Source organism: Peromyscus maniculatus, chromosome 7 (genome assembly GCF_049852395.1).
Source record: "Peromyscus maniculatus bairdii isolate BWxNUB_F1_BW_parent chromosome 7, HU_Pman_BW_mat_3.1, whole genome shotgun sequence".
Lineage (NCBI taxonomy): Eukaryota > Metazoa > Chordata > Mammalia > Rodentia > Cricetidae > Peromyscus > Peromyscus maniculatus.
In genome coordinates this window covers 83735620-83758953 of record NC_134858.1, presented here as the reverse complement: position 1 = coordinate 83758953, position 23334 = coordinate 83735620, and the positions used below count along the sequence as shown (strand labels likewise).

The 23334-nt window shown below is 41.0% G+C and overlaps 1 protein-coding gene across 1 annotated transcript in view; it reads right to left on the bottom strand.

Moving 5' to 3' along the window:
- Impg1 (interphotoreceptor matrix proteoglycan 1) overlaps positions 1-23334 on the bottom strand; it is a 125868-nt gene that overhangs the window by 71422 nt on the left and 31112 nt on the right. The window contains exons 5-8 of the mRNA XM_076575593.1: positions 19175-19239; positions 12810-12949; positions 9334-9438; positions 1972-2030 (exon numbers count right to left, since the gene is read on the bottom strand). Coding sequence (XP_076431708.1) covers positions 1972-2030; positions 9334-9438; positions 12810-12949; positions 19175-19239 — 369 coding nt within the window. The remainder of the gene's footprint in view (positions 1-1971; positions 2031-9333; positions 9439-12809; positions 12950-19174; positions 19240-23334) is intronic.

The following is a 23334-nucleotide window of genomic DNA, read 5'->3' as shown; positions in this document are numbered from 1 at the left end:
AGGCTTGTAAAGATAAAGATGCTCTGGACGTTTATGCACCAGGCTGAAGAAATGTACTCTACCACTAGTTTGTGTGATTATTAATAGTTTTTTGCACTTGCTCTTAGGGATGAAGCAATACTCTAAGTGGTGCTTTGACTGTTAATCCTGAAAATTGTAGTAATAATGGAGTCCTAACTACTTTCCAGTTGTGTTGAGAGAATCAGGTGAGGATGTTCATATCAAGCTATTCGTGAAGTTATAAATACGCTTTTCTACAAATGAGACAAAGGAAAGGCAATATATGTGACTGCTGGGGGCTGACTCATGTGTGGGCATCTGGCCCCATAACAAAAGTCACTTCCTTCATAGTAAGTTTATCCAACAATATCCCCAGCATTGGTATCAATGACCAAAAGTTTGTGCTGCTCATAAGCGTATCATTTATTGAACTCAGAGGCCCACATACTTTCCAGTGGACTGAAGTCCTTATGACAGAAAGAAAATTATTGGCAAAATGCAACTAAACATATTTTATAAACATATTTGGCAGAAATAGGGATAAATCCTGACACAGACAAACACTTTGAAAAGGTTCAGTTTCCAGGCATGCCTCTTTAAAAGTTTTACTTTGGAAAATTTCATTGCCTAACATTGTGATTTTCCTCTGAAGTAGATTTTTTTTTTTACAATTAGATTTTCATTTGTTGAAGGGAGGCAATAACACACATTTAATCATTCACCAGGAGAAGCATTTCCATCATTTCCTGAAGCTGTAGATTAAAAATTTGTTCTTTAACTGTAGCACTTTATTCAGAAGAGCTCGCCACCTATGCAAAATATGTGCCTCTCACCTTTGATTACCCTCTCATCCATCTGACTTCCAGTCGAATACTGCAGAGGGGCATCTCGACACAAAGCAAAATGAGTTTGCTTTGGTAAATATTGGGACTTTCATCTTTTATCACTCTTCCTTTCTGATATTTCTCTCCTCTGGAACAAATCAGAGAGGCCTGACAGCCCTGGGAAATACAGCTAGTTCATTTCCTAAGCCCTTCTCTCCAGGCAAAAGCTGCTCTTTCGCAGGTGTTCTCCTGCTCCAAGACCAGGTAGTGGCCAAGCTAGGAAGACTCCCAGAAGGCCTGATCTTCCCAAGTCACCTCCTACCTCACTAGGCATGGAAGTTCATTCTGCTTCCACCAGGGCTGCTGTGTGGGCACTGCAGCACACTGGTAAGAAGCACCATTTCAGGATTTTGCCTGTAGATGTTTGAAATAAGGAGAACTTTGAATATGAAGCAAAAATTCAAACCCGTGAACCCTCACTAGGGTGGTAAGAGTACAGACGGCCACAGACTTGCTTCTGCTGGAGTGTGATCCCACCCTGCTTTAGCACGCCGTTATTTTATCATGTCAAGCTTCAAGTCACTGCTTTTTGAGCCATACAGCGTTACTTTAGTCTGCACACTAGATCAAATTAAAACATGTATTTTGTGAAGTCTTGCCTTTGCCCCTGTGCATTTCATTCCTTCAATGCCTCCACCCTTAAAAGCCACTTAAAAAAACAATCAGATTCACCTGTGTCTCTTGGCTAACGTAATTTATGCCAACAGGGATGAGATTTTAGCCTTGGGGAGGCCGTGAGGCAAGCCAGTACGAAGGCAATTAATTGTTACTGTTTTTGATCTGTCTTTACTGAGGTATTTTCCAGAGGTTTGCTAATGACATTGCCAAGGACAGCTGAGAGGTGGGGGAGGACAGCGTTCCCAGCTTGTGGAGGGAGCCGCACTGCAGATCCTGTGCTCTCCCTTCAGTAGCACGGCTTCTTGTTCTAATTAGAGCTCCAATATCTCAAAAGTATCCAGTCTGTAGGACCAGACTGAGCTAAACAACCGAGAGAAAAGGGACCTTCTAATCCTCAGGATGTCACTTTTAAAGGAGAATGGGGAGGAAGTGATTTAAAAGTTGAGAACAGTCTAATTCTCTTACTTACCCAAATCCTAACACATGGATTTCTTGGAACCCTGGAAGTTTCTTAAATATCTTTTGCAGCTGCAGAGAGAAAGAAATGTATGAAGTATTCGTTGGTCCTATTGGCTCAGATGCTAACAAACAAACAAACAAACAAACAAACGAAGCCTCTAAACACATTTGAGGAGTCAGTTAGGGGACAGTTGAAATGGAAAGCTGAAACAAAATATGTCAAACTCCCTCTATTCACAGATATTTTTGAAGCCTGAAGAGTACTTTGCTATTAGCTTAAAAGCCATATATGGATAGCCTGAGAGGCTTGAAATGTTTATTTTACATAAAATATGAAATAGCTTTAAGATGGCATTTAGAGGGAACCTTTTAAACTACAGCATTTTCATCTCCATAAGAGTAATACACATTTTTGTCTATGTAGCTAATGATAAGCTAATGATGTTCCCTGAATGGAATTAGAGGATTTGGAAAATACAACACTAAAGGTATTATTAAATGCAAAATGGCTGATCAGGTAGATTTGTTCTTAGACCTTCGTGGATTTCACAAGTTTTCTCATTAGTGAGGCTGGCTATTAGGACAGTCTTTCTAGCTCCTCCCTGGGCGAGCAGCCCCGTCTCTGAGTCCCCAGGTTCTGAGGGAGTGGGTGGTTCTCTCCACATCTTCCTTCACAGTGTCCTTCTTTGGCTTCCTTCCTCTTCTTTCCCTCCCACTGTTCAGTTTTCTTGGCTCCATCTGATTCCTGTCTTTAGTCTGTAAGTGTCATGACCCTGCGAGTTCCCAGCCAGCCTTCCCGGCTCATGCTCCCTATTTCATGATCGTCCCCTACCCCAGCCTTCTGGGGGAAGGCTACAAGACAAGAGGGGCTGAGAGGAAGGCAAAGCCTGCTAGTAGAGGGGCTTGAGTGGGACAACAGGGGGACAAGTGAGGCTGGCCTTGTCCTCCCACCCCCGCCTCTCTCTCTCATCTGTCATTGCTCTGGTGGGGAAATCAGATTTTCTCCCGTGGCTTCAGCAATCTCCTTATCCCCAGTCTTGAGTTCTCCACACAAGTATAATTTCATCTCCAAATCTCTATTATTTCTAGACTTCCCTGCATCGGACAAGTTAGAAGTCCCCAACTAAATCTTCCCTTTCATAAGTTGCCTTTGTCATGGTATCTCTTCACAGCAACAGAAAAGTAAGACATACTTCTTTCCGCTGTTGTCCCATTTGTATGTAGCCTGGAGCTGACCGTCCAGGGAACTGAAGATGATGTCTGTCCTTTCCCCATTTATAACAAGCACTTCTATTTCTCCAAAGCCCCATGGGTTATTCTCTCTTGGTCTACAACACAGCACCCCCATCTTCTGCTCACTGACTGCTTCCACTGAGCCTTTCTCTACTGAAAAGTGAGAGTTCCAAACTCAGATGCAATTTGGAGTATTTCTTCTCTCTGCCAGGCCACATCTCTCAAGTATGCCATCCGAGTTCTAAGAGGTGCATGCTCTTTGGACTAGGGATGGAGTCCTCTTTTTTCAGCTTTAGCTCCCTTGCTCTTAGAATCCACTGGAGTGCCATCCACACACAGAAGGAATTTAACAATACTGCTTGATGAGTTGAGTTCATCTCTTCATTCTCTAAACTCATCAACATGCCACTGCTTTGTCACTGTATCTAAAGTCACCTCCACTCTGCATCTCCAGCGCCAAGGACTGTAGCAGTGATGCACAGAGAGATAATCCCCAATCTCCTCTGGGGCTTTGGGCTGCATCATGGAAATTTTTTTCTTCCAGCAGACTGATTTACCTTCTAATTATATTTTCTTGTGCCAATATTAAAAATAGTTTTCATTTCCTGAACCTATAGGAACTCTGGTGATGAAAGCAGCTTAGTCTGAGTGATAAGAGGATACTGTGCAGGGCGGGCTGGGTTTAAATATTGGAGCTATTACTTTCTAGTTGAAAACTCCTGAGTTTATTGCTTCATTTGAATCATGGTCTTTTGATCAAAATAGGACAATGGTACCCATGCCACAGGGTACCAGTAAGAAATGAGAAAACAGTAACACATGCCTGACAGACAATCAGTAACTTTTATAATTTATTATTATTATTATTATTATTATTATTATTAGTTTTTTACTTTTCCACCTGGGTTACTAGCTTGCTGAGAATCTCAATCCTCCCCACCTCACTCTGACTCCAAGCATGGATTCTCCAAGGGCAGACTCAGCTTTTAGACATTTTTTTTTTTAAAGACTCAGTGGGGAAAGGCAGATGGAGGGTTCCCACTGTGATGTGGGGGAAGGAGGCCTGGGGAAATAAGTTTGTGTGCCTCTCCCCTACTCTGTAATGAACTGAAGAGAGACGAATCAGGGGAAAGGAGAAGCCAGGTTCTGCAGAGCTGGGCCTTATTTGGAAGCCCACAGGAGTGGTCCTTCAGGGCTGAACTGCTATCCTGTGGGAGCAGCTTTGGGACCACGGTGAATTTGGGGTGTGAAGGTCAAGTGTGTGCAGCAGTGTTTGGAGCGAGGCACAATGATTCTGAAGTAGTCTCTTTACAGAGACCCTAGTCTATTGTGCAAACAGTTAGTGAAGCAGGGAAGCGCCTCCATGGAAGCTGCCCTTGCAGTGCTCAGGAGTGGGAGGGCTGTCTTCCCTCCCCTCCTGGAGTGCTCCACAACACAGGATTTAATGTAGATTTTTTGTTTGTGTCCGTGGCCTCTCTGTGAACCCTGTCTGAGCTTGATTAAGAATCAGCTTTGCATCGGAGGGTGTAGATGGTGTCTAGGGACATGATGACAAAAGCCTCCGGTTAATTCTGCTAAGTAATCTAGTGGGGACCTTCCAATCATGAAGCACTAGCCACTAAACTGCTAATTAAGTGCCCACTTAACCTTATTAATAATCCCGAGTGCACAGGGGTCTCCCTGATTCTGCCAGAATGTATGTTAACAGGCTATAAAAAGGCAGCCACAGCTGAGTTCTACAGAGTGTCTGCACGGGAGAAAGCATTGAGACAACAATCAAGTGATTCCTTTTGACATTTGTATTCAATTGCTCATTAGCTTTATTGTGGAAATTAAATCACTGCAAAGCACTGTCCATTAATTCCTGATTAGGCTCAAATGACTGCTAATACAGGCTATGGGTGGAGTGCATGGATTGGCTTCCTAAGACAGGCCTTGGAGTGGTCCTGCGCAGGAGCCAGTGAGGGGACAGGAGAGACAGAGGACTGTGCCTTAGGTAATGGTAGACTTTGCAGAAAGAGTCAGCAGTGGTGATGTTTTACTCTTTGGAGTAAAGTTGGACAAGACAGAGACTGCTTTGTTAGTAAGCTTTTCGGGGGGCAAGAGGGCGACTTGATGTTACAGTTATCCTTTTCCCATAAACATTCATTGAGAAAGCTAGGAAGCATTGTGGTAGCAAAGAAGGAGCAAAGCTTGACTACCTGGGTGAGGGGGCCAGGCACATATCATGACAGCCCTCTAATAACTCACTTAAGAACTAGGCCTCAGTTCTCAAATGTACTAGGCCTGGACCAATCCCCCCCCCCCCCCAAGTCAGGTAATAACCAAATTATGACAAAGCCTGGGAATTGTTCATGCCTGCCCCCAAATGGAAGAGCTGTAGCCCTAATCAGCCCCTAACTAGCCCTGGCCAATTAGAATGTGCTAATATGATTGCCACTTGCTTAAGCCAATCATATCAAATGACGTAGTTGCCCTATGAACTCCCCTTAGCTGTGCTTAAAAGGAACCCACACATCCCTCTCAAGATCATTGCCATTTTGGATAGGTGAGCAACCCCACATGCATGTGGTGAAAGGACCAAGCAGACACCATAAAAGGCTGCTCAGTCTTCTCACAGAGATCAGGTCTCAATTTCAGTTTCCTGAGACTTGAGCCAGCAGTTTCTGGGAGGGTCATGAACAAAAGACATAGTCCTTGCAGTAGCATGAGTCAAGGACAGAGCCTGGGCCACTGAGTCATTCCCCATAGTCAGTACATGCTAGGCCGGGCAGCATCCATGGCAGCCCACTCGCATAAAACAATCCTGATAAACAACATCTGAGCGTTCCAAATGTCCTACTGATAACCCTTGTTGAAAAATTCCTCCTGACCCCCACCAGTGAATTCAAAGGTTACATAACCTCACCCAACCCTATGATATACCACACTATTAGCTGTTTTTCCCTTTAAAAACCCCTCATTCTGAGCTCTCAGGGCTGTCCTCCTCCATCCATCATGTCGAAGTGTTGGATTTGGACCAAGCCCAGGTTTGCTTGTTATCAATAAACACCTGTGTGTTTTGTATTGGATAACAGCTCTCTGGTGGTCTTGCTAGGGAGTCTGGTGATACGGGCACAACAGTGGTATAATAAACACTCTTGTTGATTGCGTCATGATTGGTGGTCTTTTTGGGACTTCTTGCTGACCCTAGCACTGGGTTGGAATCTTCTCTTTGCCAGGTAATGACTTTGCCTGCTGGGGATGTCCATTTGCCTCTTTGTGCTTCAGTTTCCTCACACATTAAAGGGGAAATGATATGTATTATACTGTCTAGTTTTATATCAATGGCACAAGCTAGAGTTGTCAGAGGAAGGAGCCTCAATAGAGAAAATGTCTCCATAAGACTGGGCTGTAGGCAAACTTGTGGGGGTATTTTCCTAACTCATGGCTGACGGGGGAGGGCCCAGCTCATTGTGGAAGGTACCATCCCTGGGTTGCTGTTCCTGGGTTCTACAGGAAAGCAGGCTGAGCAAGCCATAAGGAGCAAAACACTAAGCAGCATTCCTCAGTGGCTTCTGCATCAGCTCCTGCCTCCAGATTCCTGCCAGACTTGAGTTCCTGTCCTGACTTCCTTCCATGATGAACAGTGGGTTAGGGGTTGGGTTAGGGTTAGGGTTAAGGTTTGGGCTTGGGTTAAGTTTATGGTTTGGTTAGGGTTAGACAGAGTCTTATAATACTCTCTATTATGCTCCTTTATGTGTTTGTTCATAATGTTAACAAGTCAGATAAGAGTCTGTGGCCAATTTCTCTCAGCCTCAGCAAGATCTAAACTTCTCCTTGAGAGTGTTGACTGTTTTCTTTCATGTGGTAGTAACTTTTATAAAGGTAGCTTAAAAAAAAGAAGGAATACAAGGTTTCATATTTAGAAACCACATTTATGGATAGTCTGGATACACTTGAACATTTCCCAGCATGGCCAGGTAGCAAAGGGCATCTTTTCCTCATTGCTTGAGAATTCACTACATACCTCTCACCTACAGAGATGTATTCATAAAACCTCCTTTACGTCCAACCCCTCTCATCATCTGCAGCAAGTCAATTAAATACAAAGGATCATTTCTATAAATGTGAAAGCCAAGGATTCCACAGTGTTCATGAACCACACACCTGTGCTTAGACCTGGGTTAGTAAGCAGGATGAACTAATGAAGAGTTTGTTACCTGTTCCATTTGGTATTTAAAACATTATTTCTAACAAATCCTTATACCTTTAGGACATCTTCAGAAGATCTGGACACCATGATAAAACCTGGCCGTCCTTTCAGACTTGTCTTATACCCCTTCATTATCACCTCTTGTTGGAAGGGGGTGCAAAACAGCTTGACCTCACAGCTGCCATGACAGGCTTAGAAGCCCAGATACAGCTTCCGGCAGGCAATTCCTGGACCTAGGAAAAGCCATAAGTTGACCCCACCCAGGGAGGCCTGCATCTAAGGAGAAATGTCTGACATTCCAAACATTCCTATACCTGCCTGGGCTGGGGGCTCTCTGCTCTCACTGCTTTGTGGGACAGAGTCAAAGCTCTGAGCCTGAAAATAAATGCTCTTCACTTTTACATATGGGATTCAGTCTCTGTGGTGGTCTTTTGGGGGTCCCCATGATCTGGGCATAACACTCTCTCACTTTAATTGACAGAAATACAAACTGTTTTCAATTTTCCCTCATTTTTAGTATTCACTCATGCTGCCTTCTTGGTTTAGATGACTTAACACATACACATCTTTTCACTCCATGAAGGGAACACACACAGGCTAAAGGAATGGTTCTAACAAAGTCCAACATTGTGAACCAGTGGTGTTTTATTGGGGTTACGTACAGCAGTGTGTGTGAAGGGCTGTTTTCAGGACCAGAGAAAACTCAAATGCAGCTGCATCACCAAAAAGTCCACCCCAACACTAGCAATGACTCAAGAGAGCTGCGTCCCTAGAGCTCTCTGCAGGACTTGCAGGTAGCTTTACTGGTCTAGGAATTTACTCTCTGGTCCCCACTGGTCAGGTTCCCCTCCCCTATAGTCGTTTATCACTCCAGGAAGAGACTTTGATAATCTTACTCCTTTTGGCATACCCAGAAGTGTGATGTTTACTTCCAGAATCTCATGGGTCTCTCCATTCCTCCTGGAGGGAATGTTTCAGTTCAGAGAACACTAATATTAAACTATGGCCCTTCCACATGTCTCTCTCTAGGCATTCTATCACAGAAAATTCCATGCACCATTATGGGTTTGGTGCCTCTCTGTGATGGACTCACTATACCTGGTGCACACTTTTGTAGCAGCCCTGATCATGTCTACAACTCTTCCTGTCTCTTTTTCCCCCTTTCCCACGCCACTCACAGCATCCATAGGCTATATTCAACAACTTAATTGGATTTATCCTGCAGAGAGTTAAAGAACATGTGAATTCAGCCAAAGACAAAGAGATATAATAATGTTCAAAGATAGAGAAGTTATCTTGGGTGAGCTTCTGCTCTGGCAGTTGATGAATAAACACTATAATTATGTTTACTTAACATCATGTATTTAAATTGCAGCAAATTGCAAAGATAGCATTAGTAATGTAGTGGTAAACATAGATTTCTTTCAAATTGCAGAAGTGGAAATATTAATAGGGATATAATATTATGAATTGAAAATTTACATTTAAGTCCATTAGATTCTCCAACTAGTGTGTAGGTGATCATTTTATTTTAATCTTCTAAAATTTTAATCAGTTTTACTGATATATAATCGACATATAAAAAGATGAAATCATTTAATATACACCTTGATGAATTTTTGGAAAAGTGTATACTTATGAGTCATTACCATAATGACAATTTACATATGTAGAATATTTGTGGCTTTTAACTAAATAAATGAAAAACTTACTAAAAATTAAAGATAATTTAAACATAAATAACATTGACCAATGGAAAAGCTGGACTACATAATTGTTCTAATATTTTCGAACTTAATGTTTGTTAGTTTTCTTTTTAGTGGTTAACAATGGACACCTGGTCACAAAAAGTTGGAGCTAATAGCCAAAGGATGTATAACATTCTGTTGGCTCCCAGACAGTGCCATGACTTTGGGTGTGGGTGTGCAGGCTGGATCCACTCACCTGTAGCTGGGACTGTCTCTCCAGATCCTGGTAATATGGGGACCCAGAGTTGGTGAGCTCTGCCTTGAACCTGTGATTTGGCAGAGAGATGCTGAACTCCACCTTCTCCTCTGGTGAGATTTCAGACACATGAATGGGTTCTGTTTTACTTTGCTAGGTTAAAAGAAAAAGGGCCTCTATTAATGTAAACCACACACAATCTGTTATATTAAATAATATATGTTGCTACTGCATCAAGAATTGGACTTGATTGTTTTGGAATCAAGTGGTTTCAGAATAGAAGTCCTGTTTGTTAGGACTCTGCTGCTCTCCAGCTGCATGATCGCACATGCGCCGTTCAGGAGCTAGACAAGAGTTCATGCGTCTTATGTCTTCAGTGTGCACTGATGATTACATGTGCCTGGAGTGGTCACACAATCTTTGCATGAGTGGTGTAGCTCCATAAGCTCACCTGCGCCTTAAAGAGCCATGACTTAGACCCCACTCCCTCTCTGTGTTCTGTTCTCTCTTCCTCCCACCATCTTTCTCTCTCTTTCTGCACGTGCTCCTTCCTGAGGCCTGGTTCTCTTGTTCCCCTCAACCCTTCTTCCTACTAATAAAGCTCTGATACTGATACTAGGTTTTGCCGTGGCCGTGACCTTTCCATGTGGTAACCAGCGCCAGTAACCAGTGCCACTTATCATTCTTATACTGTTAATAATGAGTTGCTTCTGATTTTTAGTGAGAGACAGAGTAAGGCACTACTGGAACTCCATTGGATTGGTTATTTATGTACTCATTTGAGACAGGGTCTCAATCTGTAGTCCAGGCTGGCCTTGAATTTGAGGCAGTCTTCAAATTTTATTTATTTACTTGTTTTGAGTCAGAGTCTCATTGTTGCCCAAGCTATTCCTAAACTTGCTATAGAGTTAAGTCTGGCTTTGAACCCTTGATCCTCCTGCCTATGTCCATCCTTCCAATACCATCATCCAGCTTCAACATACTTTTAAAATTGCACATGATAATTGTCTACACTTATAGGGTACAATGTGGTGTTTTGATATGTGTTTATGATCTGGACCGATTGTGTCAGGCTCACTAACATATTCAGTACCTCAAATTCAAAAACATCTCTTTGTGTGTATGTTGAAAATGTTAAAATCTATTCTCCTAGCAACTTTGAAGTACACAATGTAGTTTCATTTATTGCAGTCCACATTCTATGTGGACTGGAGATGATTTCTCAGGCTTGGCTGGAATCGGGGCCCTTTGGTTCAGTGTTCACATTCTCTGGACTCGGGAGGGATTGTTCTATTTAGAGTCCACACGTGAAAACATGGATTTTAAATGCCTCTCACTTAGTACCTTTTACTAGGGACTCCCCATTACTTGTGGTTAAAACCTAGACTCTTTTTTTCTGCACATTTAGTGTTTCCCAGAGTCTTATTCTAATCTGCTTGAAAATGTTCATTTTTCACTCTGCAGCTCTGTTTGCTAGATTAATAAAAGGCCACATTCTTCTGCTTCTCTCCTCCTGGAGAGTCTTCTAAAAATGCCCCCACCTCCAGCAATAGTATCCCTTCCCTCCCCCCTTCTCTCATATGCATTTTATTCATTCTATGTTTTTTCTGAAATATCATTTCCTCTGTCTGGAGTCTAGAAGTCTTTGTCTCCCCTGAACGCCAGTGCCACTGATTGGCATTTCAGCCTCTTGTTTGGCACTGACTCCTGTACTTGCCTGTTGTCCTCTTTCTATCTGCAAGTCTTGTTGGTCCACACAATTCTCTACTGTACAAAAATCCCCTGAAGCAAAACCACGGGGCTATTTATGCATAAAACTTAGTGAGTATGCACGTCTAAGGAATGTACCTCCTGCAGCCTGTCCTGGCTTATCATTTCGTCCCGGTCTTTCATCCTGCCACCTTTAATCACAGCACTCAGAGTATTCTGTCATATATAATTGCATATATGTTCCTTGGTTCAGGAGCTTCTCTTGCTTCTCTTGAGATATTGGATATACATCTCTAGTCTTGGCACATCAATGTACTTCAGTAAAATAATTGCTGAGGGAAAGAAGGGGCCATAGATACAAATGGTAGAGGCTGCTCACCAAGGATATGGCAGATGTCACATGAAATGTGAAGGAATATTTACACAGAGCAAGGTCCCTACGCCAGATATTAAAGGAAATGGGACACAGGCAATGTGAAGAAAGAGGGAAGAAAGACTAGCCATCCTATAAATTTTATGCTAAATATTTTGAACTATAAAATACTGTTTTATTCCAATAGCACTTTGTCTGTTGGTGAGGCAAAATTTTTCAGAAAAACACATTATTTTTATTCCTTGTTCGCAGCAATAGTTCAGCTGTACCTGCTGCCATCTTGCCTGAAGGGCACATAGAGTAGGCAGCAGGGTGCTCATCAGGATTTCTCATGCAGAGCTGGGAAGATGGAATTTTTTGCCCTCACCTTGCCTTGGAGGGAATTTGAAAAGATGGGACAGGGAAAAGAACCCCTCAAAGATTCTGGGGGAGAGGAGGCATGGCTGCAGGAACAGTGGAAGGATGGGGAGTTCTGGCTTGTCATTCTCTGCACAGCCAACTCCATTTCTCGGGAGCAATGAGGGCAACGTTCCTCTGCTTCAGCACCGCCTGGACCAAAGCTTCTGTTCAGTGACATTCTAAACACAGCTGCACCCGTCCACATGGTCGCTAGTGTGTGTCTTAGCTGTAGATCACTGCTTCTATTTTTCCCTGGTTCAGTGTGGAGGATTTGATACATTTGGTTGTGGCACGTGTCAGAGTAATGCTGCCAACAAGGCTTATCTTTTAGTGGAGAGTGAGTGAATTGGTTGTGATCGACTGATTGAGTTTAATACTTGGGGAGCACTAATACACAGAAGTATATGTTGTGTACTGGGGAGAAGGGTTTCTGCTTGCTTCTTGCAATTCCTTCTATTTTATCCTAATCCTCAAGCTATTATTTCCTCAGTCCTTAGAATGACGTAAGAAGAGTGAATAGAGGGTCTGGAGAGATGGCTCAGTGGTTAAGAGCACTGACTACTCTTCCAGAGGATACTGGTTCAATTCCCAGCATCCACATGGAAGTTAACAACTGTCTGTAACTCCAAAATCTGACACACTCATACAGACATACATGCAGGCAACACACTAATGCACATAAAATAAAAATAAATAAAAAAGAATAGTGAATAGACTAAAGTCACCGAGATTGCAGTGTAATGCAAACACAGTCCCTATTTTACTGAAGAAAACAAACCAAGGGCTGGAGACATGACTCAGCTGGTAAGTGCTTACTGTACAAGACTGAGGCTGTGATCCCCAGAATCCAAGGAAAAGCCAAGGGTGAATGAAAACCTGCCTATAATCCTAGCACACATGTGCCAATATACATGTGAACATGCATACACATATGTATACACAGCACATACACATAGACAGGAGAAAAAAAATAACAAAAAAGACAAGACAAGACATGTGCATGAAAAACTGCCAACTCAGAACTTCTTACTGTTGTGGGCTTCTGGATGTCTTTGAGGGTGTCATTAAGAATCTCGTTGAGGTATGTGTCATCAGGAGGGAGTGGGGAGGGCCCCAGTGACATGCTGGCAACATCTGTAGAAATTAGAAAGATTTCAGACACAAAACCAAGACTATAAAAATTTAAATTAGAGTAAGGTCAAGATTTCATAATTCCAATTTAAATTAAAGCAAGGTCAAGTTTCCACAATTCCGTATGTCAGATAAATGCATACTGAATTCATTTTTCAAAGACCTAATACATATGTCTTTGAAAAAACTATAAAGTCACACTTTCAATATCCATTAAGTTATTCCTTCTGGGACCAAAACTTGGAGTTCTACTATATGTTGTACAGTTAAATGATTTGTCTAATGAGACTTCATTAATGTTTCTCTTTGTGACTATTTAAAGGACATAAAGACAAGTATTTATATTGAATCTGTTCTTTTGAACATTATCTGAGAACATTACCCAAGTCTTTAAAGTCTAGATTACTTTAGCAATCAGTAAATTTTAAATATTAAAAATTTAGATTATGGACTCCAAGAGATGAAAGAACATTAAGATGCTATCAATTGCCATTTTAGTTTTCTTTTTTTTTGAGTTATTTATTTATTTTAACATTTTGCCCGCATATATGTATGTGTACCATGTGAGTGCCTTTTGCTCACAGAGTTCGGAAGAGGCCTTTGAATCCTCTAGAACTGGAGTTACAGAGAGTCGTGGGTTACCATGTGAGTACTATGAACCAAACCTGTTTCCTTGGTCAGGGCAGCACTAAGCCATCTCTCCGACCCCTCAAGCCACCCTGTAAAGCATCCCTTTTAAAATGTCCATCAAAAACTATTTCAGATCCCTGGAAAAAGATCAGAAACATTTAAAGATTCCAAGTAATGGAAGTCTAGGTTCTATTAAAGGAGCAAATCATTTTAACCTATGTGTATTACTATCTCATAAATTATAATTATAGAAATGTTCAAAGAAAATAGTGTTATGATTAATTAGTTTATATTTAGTCAGAATTTGCTTTCCTTTTTATTTTAATTAGGCAAAAACATAGAATGTACTGGTTTAGTTTTGAGCCTTAGAAAACAGGATATATCAATTAAAAAAATTGTTCTTTCTTCATTCCCCCTGAAGAATATTTTAAAGTGTTGTTTGGCTCTGTGAGATTCTGTGATGTCATTGCATTGAGTGGGGAATTGTGGGTCTTATTGTGTTATCTGGAGAAATGACTTAAAGCACACACACACACACACACATATATATTTACATTTATTTGTTTTACTGTTTCATGTGTATGAGTGTTTTGCCTGCATGTGTTTGTCCTATGCACATTGTGTGTGGCTGATGTCTGTAGAGGTAACAAGAGGCTCGTGGACCCCCTGGGACTGGAGTTACAGATGGTTGTGGTCCATCATTGTGTACTGTCTAAATTGTCTACATCTATTTCTTTAAACATTTATCACTTCTTTTCTTTTTAAATACACAGTAATTTATGATTACTTTGAGAGTCACCTTATAGTATGATAGAGTATTAGAACAGGTGATACTTTTGGGTAAAATAGTCCATGTCATTTGATTGATTAGGATCTGGAAGGACAGCATCACTGGTATCTTCCTTGATAACTATAGCTGGACAGCCTGCTGCAAGCATTTGAGCTAGAGAAATTCTCCATGGTAGCAGGCTTTCTCAGGCCACTAGCCCCCAAATCATGACACGGAGACTTATTATTACTTATAAATGCTCAGCTTTAGTTTAGGCTTGTACCACCAGCTCTTATAACTTATTTTAACCTGTTTATCTTCATCTACATTTTATTTCAGGACTCTCTTTTACCTTTCTTTTATTCTGTAAAGCCTACTTCCCTGCTTCCTCCATGTCTGTCTGTCTGTCTGTCTGGTGGCTGCTTGATTTGCTAGCCCAGGGCATCTCTCTTTTTCTCCCTCCTTCTCTCGTCCCAAGCCTAGATTCCTCCTCCTACTTATTCTCTCTGCCTGACAGCCTCGCCTATCCCTCTACTGCCTAGCTATTGGTTAGTCAGTCTTTTATTAGACCAATCAGGCGTCTTAGGCATGCAAGATGAAACAGCAACACATCTTTACATAATTAAACAAAGGCAACTTTGCAGCACAAATTGTTAGAAGGTCTTATTAATAAAACCAAACCTGAAGCCAGGTATTGGGGTGAATGCTGGAAGATCAGAGAAGCAGAACAAGCCACAGCTTCCTCATCTTGCAATTCCTCAGCTGATCCTGTTTCCTCAGACTGGAAGCCTCAGTGTCCTTATACAAATGGATCTCAGCTGAACTGTTGCTCAAAAGTCTAAAAGCTTACCCAGCTCTAGTTCCTGGTTTCCACACCTTATATATCTTTCTGGTTTCTGCCATCACTTCCTAGGATTAAAGGCTCACTTCCTGGGACTAAAGGTGTGAGTCACCATGTCTGGCTGTTTCCAGTGTGGCTTCAAACTCACAGAGATCCAGATGAATCTCTCCCTCCCAAGCGATAGGATTAAAGTGTGAGTGCCACTATTTTCTGGCCTCTGTATCTAGTGGCTGTTCAGTTCTCTGACCCCAGATACATTTATTAGAGTGCACAATATTTTGGTAACACAATATCACCACACAACATAAATAAATACAGCACATTTTTACATAGTTAAAGTAATAATCCACAACATAAAGAAATTTAACACATTTTATGCAGTTAGACAAGTGCAACATAAACAAATGTAACGCATCTTTACGTACTTAAAGTGATTATTCCATAACACTCCACCCTGGGAGAACAATTCAAACTACCAAAACTTTATTATTTTATAACTAATTAGTTATACCCTATTTTTCCCCAATGGAAATAGCTTAGCAGTTAAACTAGATGAAAAATGTTCTTATTTGAATGTCCTAGTTTGTTACTATGAAAAGAGAAATTATTGGGACTAAAAAATCTAGGACCAATTATCAGGTTACAGGCCTATCCTTTAGTACATTTAACCTCCTCTGAAGACTGCCCTCCCTTGCTTCACACCTAAGGTGCCTAGTAATGCTTCTCACCAAATCCTAATCTCTGTGGTAGGTTGGAACTGAAAATGAGAGAAAACATGATGTTTGTCTCTCTGAAACTAGCTTAATTTGCCTAATAAAATGATCTCCAGTTGTATCCATTGTACTGCAGATGGCCTAACTTTTTATGAATTTTGGTCTTCTACCTCTCTTTTTTGGTTAGTTCAGCTGTCATTCTTGTTTACAAACAATAATATATATGCAATGAAATGAAGAATAAATACATGCAAATATATATATTTATACATGCATATATATATATGTTTTTAGCAATATCTCAATTGTTTGATTTTACCAATAAAGACTTGGAAGCCAGATGCTCTCATTCAGTGGGAAGTAACTTCCTTTATTTCTCCTGACCGCATTTGGTTTGATGTCTATTTTGTTAGATATTCGTATGTTTAAACCTGTTTGCTCTCTACTTCCATTTGCTTAGAATACGTTTTTCCATCCTTCCACCCTATGTCTGTGTTTGTCTTTGTGTTTATTACAGACAACAAACAAAGAGACCTTGCTTTTAAATCCAGTCTGTTAGTATGTGTCTTTTGATTGCAGAATTGAAACTATTAACGCAGACATTATTGAAAGATGGGTATTAATTCCTGCCACTTTGCTGTGTCTGTAATATTTGGGACCTTCCTAATCCTCCCTTGCTGATTACTATTAAAGTGTGGTTTATTTTTTCTTATGGCTTCATAGATCTGTTTAGGTCAATGTATATAGTAGTCCTATAGTGCTGGCTCAGTGTCCTTAGTTCCTTTAACTTGTGTTTATCTTGGAATGTTTTAGTTTTTCTTTCAATTATGAAAAACAGTTTTGTTGGATATAGTAATCTGGACGGTCACTATTGCCTTTCAGAGTTTGGAACACATCACTCCATGCCGTTTGCTTTCAGAGTTTCTGTCACTTCCCTGGGTTTGCTTTTTTGTTTGGCTTGTTGCTCCTCTCTTGCAGCTTTCTTTTTCTCTGTGTTCTGCACACTTATTGTTTTAACTCTACTGTTGACATAAGGAGGCTCTTTTCTGGTCATGTCTCTTTCATTCTAATGCCTCCTGTATCTGGACAGTCACCTCTTCTTCATATTTAGACAATTATCTACTATAATCTAATCACTTATATTTCCTGTGCTTTCACACACACACACACACACACACACATGCACGCACGCATGCACGCATGCATGCACACGCACACGCACGCATGCATGCACTCACTCACTCACTACTCTTTCTTCTATGTCCATGATTCATAAATTTCATCTTGTATTGATGTTTTGCATGTTCTATTTGTACTCTTCATTATACTATCTGTCATTGTCTGAGTGTTATAATTCGTAACCATGCCTTCAAAATTTTATATTCTGCCTCTTACTTGATCAGTCTATTGGTGAGGGTGTCTACTGAGTTTTTTATTTGACCTATTGAAATTTTCATTTTCATAGTTTCAACTTAATTGTTTTTATTCTTTATTTCTCTTTATTGAATCCTCCATTGTATAAGCATTCTTTTGAATTCTTTCTTTGGGTTTCATCTAACTTACTCTTATTAGAATACATTATCATGTATTTAGAGGAGCCATAGTGCCTTTATTTGATTTTTTAATTTTAATATTCATGTTTCATATGTTTCTTCAGTGGGACAGATTCATCTGGGATTAGGTCATTGGCTGGATATTTTGATTACTGATAGCTCCTCAGCTGAAGTACTTGGAGTGTTCAGCTGGGGTTAAGTTGTGGTAGAGTTGAGGTATTATTCTTCTCCATTGGACTGTGTATAGCTCAACAGCTAAACCTCACCCAAATGTGCTCAAGTCACTGGGCACAAACTCCAGCAGGACACTGAGGGTAAATTACTACCTACAGATGCAACCCACACTAATGGATGGAACCACTTTCAAAACTAGTTCTTTTGGCTGTCCTCCTTTTTTTCTGTAGTAATGAAGTGACTGTCAGAGAAGGTATGGTGAGGACTGAAGCTCCAGCGAAGCCCATGTGGTTTCCAAGATAGTCTGAATACTGCAGACTTTCACCTGCAAATACCATTCCCCTTCAAGCCTTAAAGAATAGTTTCAATTTAAGTCTTTACCTAATAAATTTAATTTTTTTATGGAGGTCCTTGACAGATAAACATACTGTTTTTAAAATATCCTGTTTTAAAAACCAAAAAAAACCCTCAAATTTTAATGCTATTAATATTATTGTTTTCTACTGTATAAAAGAAAACAGCATGAAGTATCTTTTAAAGAAATGCTTCCTGTAAACAATACTTTTCCAAATAAGTCTTGATATTAAGAATCATAGGTCAAACTTCATCTATTTAGAAGAGGAATTAACAACTATACAACTCTCTGTTTATTTGGTAAAGAATGTTTTTCACTACTTTTTGTAATTGAAATTGAACTAGTCTTATTGCATTATTAGTAAGCTTAGAAATGGTAAATTATTTTAAATCAGAAGAAATATAAAAATGAAATCACAGCAGCTTTTTCTGAATGTCAGTACACAAAATGTGAATTTGATTTTCATTGTTTAATAATCTCTATTTTTTTAATGTGTAGATTTAAAGGAACATCCTTCCCTTGCCTTTTTTGAAAATTGAGATGGCTCAGCAGCTGAAGTTACTTGCTCTGCAAGCCTGATGACCTGAGTGTGATCCCTGGAGCCCATGTCCAGGTAGAGGAGAGAATCCACTCCACAGTTATCCTCAGACTACCACATGTGCATGCCTGCGCTCACACATACACACCATACACATATACATACCCACACACTAATAAAAGTTTAGCCTTAAAGCTAAAACTTTATAATCAGTATTGGCAAATGTGCAATGAGATAGGTGCTTGCCATTTTGGCCAGTAACCTATTTAAATTATAATAACATTTCCGGAAAACATTTGGCAAAATCCACAAATACAGAAGTTTAGTATTTTTTTTTTCTCCATAGTGCAGGGATTGAACTCAGGGCCTCAAGTTAGGTAAGCACTCTCTATTGAGCAATATCACTAGCCCCAGAAATCAGGTTTCGATTTAGCCATCGAGAAATTAGTGATTTGAAAGGTATTTAGGCTTAAATGTGCTGACCAAACAGTATTTGTTATGCATATAGATATTCCACAATAGAACCCAAACTCCTAGAAATGAGCAAGTGAATCATAAATTGCACCAGCTTTCATCAAGGAGTGCTTTGTAAATACCTTTTCCATGATGGTTTGAATTAACAGTGGGGAGTAGATGAAATAAGATTTAAACTTACCCGTGGATAACACAGGTGTTTTGGTAGGCTCTGACAGTGTCTCCTCTGAGGCTATTTCATCTTTTCTATTAGCACAAACGAAAAGAAAGAACTGGTAAAGAGAAGCTTCATGATAGGGAGCCTGCATTTGAGTTTGCCTACACTATATGGACGAACTATTAGAGAAAAAGCATATTTTAGCCTAGATTTACCTGTTTTTATTACTGAAGTGAGGTTTGGATCTATCTATATCTATATCTACACCATTGAAGAAAAATTCAAACAACCTCTTCTAATGGTTATGCCTGACTCCTGGTCTTTCTCTCAGCCTTTTGGCTTTGTGTGCTCTCAGGGGGACATTTCTACAGTAAGCAAAACTGAACTTCATTTGGGGCCTAATATCCTGTTGTCCTATTGCAACACATTATTCTTGATGTCACAAGTAATGGGTGACATAACGGGACACCCTTCCAAGGTGTCCAATATTCCTTCCAAGTCTCAGACTCCTGTGAGTGTGCCTATGCAACAAAGAACTGTTGGAGTTAAAAAAAATGGGAGAGAATTAGTTTCTGAATAGTACAGATTTATTAACTCTCTATTCTTTCCACAATGATAGTGTATAATGATAACCAGCCCAAAGAGTTGGGGGTAAGACTTCAGATCCATGGATGGCATTCTAGGGTCAGACCCAAGGTCTTGGTGGCAGAGCTGTCTGCATATTCAGTATCAGCCCGTTCTTGATGGGAAATAGGAATTGTGGGCCTGATAAGCTTTGGATCTCACTGAAAGTTTTGTTTCTCTAAGTGTTAGGTCTCAGTTGATAGCATCTTTTTTTTAGTATAATATATAATTTTCTGTGGTTCATGAAGACAGAGATGTAAAGGAATGATTGATATTATGTTCTTCACAGAGTTATCTAGTCTAGACAGAGCCAACACACCTCTGCCATGCCAGCCCTTTCCAAAATGTTAGGAAGTGTAATGTTTAAATATTATCTATACTCCTGTTGTACACTCTGTCCAATAAAAATGGATGTTGGAGCTTGGGAAATGGGTCAGTGGGTAAAACACTTGCTGCACAACTCTTGAACTCTCCTCCATACCCCAGAGTCTATATAAAATGTGGACCCAGAGATATGGGTCTATAATCCCAACGCTGGGTGTTGGAGACAGGCAGATCTAATGGGTTCACTAGCCAGCCAGCCAGTGAAACAGAGGACTCCATTTATAGTAAGAGACCATGTTTCAAAAGTAAAGGAATGTAGAGAGTGATGACAGAAGACAATGACGTTGACCTCTAACCTCCACATGTATAGCATAGGTGAGCACAACTGCACACACATGTGCACATGCATTCATACACACACACACACACACACACACACACACACACACACACACACACACTCCATACACACCAAAACAAAACAATGGATGTCCGTTGTAGAAATGGATAAGTAGATTGGTAGATCCAGGATAGTATAAACTTAAATCCTACTGGAATTTGAAATTAGCCATTCTTACTGTTTTTCTGGTATTATGCTATAGGCTTAAAAAATAGCTTTTGTGAAGATGATATTTAAATGTCAAACACTGTGGTATTTATGATTTAGGGAAATTTTCTTTCCTTTTCGTTTTATAGACCTTGGGTTATGCTCAGGCCTTCCTCTTGGGATTGCTCAACTCTCCTTGTTCCGAGTTGCCATGAAAAAGAAACTAAGCCAGAGGAGGAGAGTTATGACAATGGCGGTCACTGCTTAGTTACAGATTATCGTGCCGGTGTGTGCTGCATTCTTGGGTGGCATCTTTATCCTCCACTGTCACTTGTGATCTTTCCTCTAAGCTGGCAATTTGTACTACCCGCCAGAAGCTCTGGTTGGAAATCTGGGTGGGGTACCAGGTTCTTGTACTGGCCTTCATTTCAAAGCCATTTGAAATTGGCAGAATTATGGACTAGTTAGGGGCGTGAAAATTCTCTTTTCTCCTTGGAAAGGTTTTATGTGAAAGAGAAATTTTCCCTTTACTTGCCTTGGCGTCTGAAGCTGCTAGGAATATGAATCTTTTCCTCCTCTTTAACAATGCCATGGGCACAGGCAGGGATAAAAAGAGTTTTCCTCTGTCTGGAAGAGGTGAATGTTCCATAATTTTTTATGTTTCTCTATCAAGAATTAAAATGTTTTGTGGTGGCTTTTCATGTGGGTGGCCTCTTCTCAGCTCTAAGGCTTTTTGAAAGTTGGAGTCAGTAAACCATTGCCCAGTATTTGAATCAGCAGAGACTATCTCTGTGTCTTGTGAACAAAGCCAGGAGTGTAGGTCTGAACCTTGACCAGGTTATGTCATCCTTCCCGGCCACAGCTTGTTCAAGTGAGTGAAAGTGGCCAAGCACACACACTTGATTAAGAAAACAGGAGACAGCTGCTGTCTCCTACAGCAGGTATAGACGATCACATGGGTCCTGCTGCCGAGGAGGAGTCGGCACTTTCCCAGCAAAGCAAGAAGAGGAAGAAATGCTCAGCCAGATGGTAGGTGCCAAACAAAGGTCAAGACAGGCTGCAGCCTTAAATGGATTGTGAAGATACCTGGAGTGTGGTGGTTTGAATGAACATGGTTCCCATAGGCTCATATGTTTGAATGCTTGGTCTACAGTTGGTAGAACTGTATGGGAAGGGTTAGGAGATGTGCCCTTGTTGGAGGAGGTGTGTCATTGAGAGTGGGTTTTGTGGTTTCAAAAGCCCAGGCCACCATTACTAGTTAGTTCGTTAGTTCTCTCTCTCTCTCTCTCTCTCTCTCTCTCTCTCTCTCTCTCTCTCTCTCTCCCTCTCCCTCTCCCTCTCCCTCTCCCTCTCCCTCTCCCTCTCCCTCTCCCTCCCTCCCTCCCTCCCTCCCTCCCTCCCTCCCTCCCTCCCTCCCTCCCTCTTTTCCTCCTTCCATCTCTGATTTGTTCTCAATGATGGGCTTCAAGATGTAAGCACGTCTCTGTTACTGCTCTAGCACCATGCCTGCCTGCTGCAATGCTCCCTAGCATGATGGTCATGACCTCACCCTCTGACACTGTAAGACCCCACTAAATGCTTTAAAAAAATAAGTTGCCTTGTTCTTGGTGCTCTGCCACAGCAGGAGAAAGGTAACTAAGACAAGAGCTTGGAAGAGAGGAGGATTTGAATAGGTAGAATAGGGGAGGTAGGGTCTTCCATAGAGGAGAGAAAACCCTCAGATCAGAGCCCAGGGTGTGCAGTGGGAAAATGGCGTGAAGGCAGCAGTGGGATCATGGGTAACATGAGGCCAACTGGAGAGGTCAGTGGACAAGAAGTACGAGTTAGTGAGTGTTCCCTTTGCTTCAGTAAAAGGCCTGGGAAAAAACAAGCAACATCAATAGGAAGGTTATTTAAGCAAGACACAATCGAGCGATTATTACACTGTGGAAAAATAGAAAGATAAAAATATAGTACCATGTGGCTGGTAACAATGGGTTGGATAGAAGCCAGAACAGAAAACTGGAAGGAGCTGCTAGACAGGCCAGAGCTGAATATGATGGTGTTCAGAGACTTTGCAAGTGTGTGTGTGTGTGTGTGTGTGTGTGTGTGTGTGTGTGTGTGTGTGTGTGTGTTTTGGCTGGTCCTACCCACAAGCCAGAGGCCAAGAGATACCACCAATGCAATTCTTAACATGCAGCTTCCTGTGCACAGACTTGGGGTGGAGAGGCAGGGAGTAGGATGTTCAGAAGACCATGGGGGACAGTGAGGGGATATTTTGAGTGGTATCAAATAGGACTTGACTTACAAAAGAAATATGCCAGATTTATCAATCTAGAAGTAGTTATGTTAAAGAGGGAAAAATTAGTGGCCGAGATATCTACTGGGGGCGATCAGACTTGATATTTACCGCCACAGAGGAAACTGACTGAGCTATAGGATAGACAGGTTGGCGGCAAAGAGACAAGAAACAAAGTAACAGATGTGAAAGGCATTTTGAGGTATTTCCTGTGACTTATGTGTCTAAATGGGTATGATTTCAACATGTCATCGACTGCGTGTGATTTATGAGTTTGGAGTTTGGCAACAGCATCTCTTCTTCAATCATTTTAGCTAATGCTCTCTCTCCCCCACTCTCTCTCCATGTAGCTAAATTTTCTTATTTGATATTCAATTCTTGTTGAGGATATAGCTCAGTGCTTCAGTAATT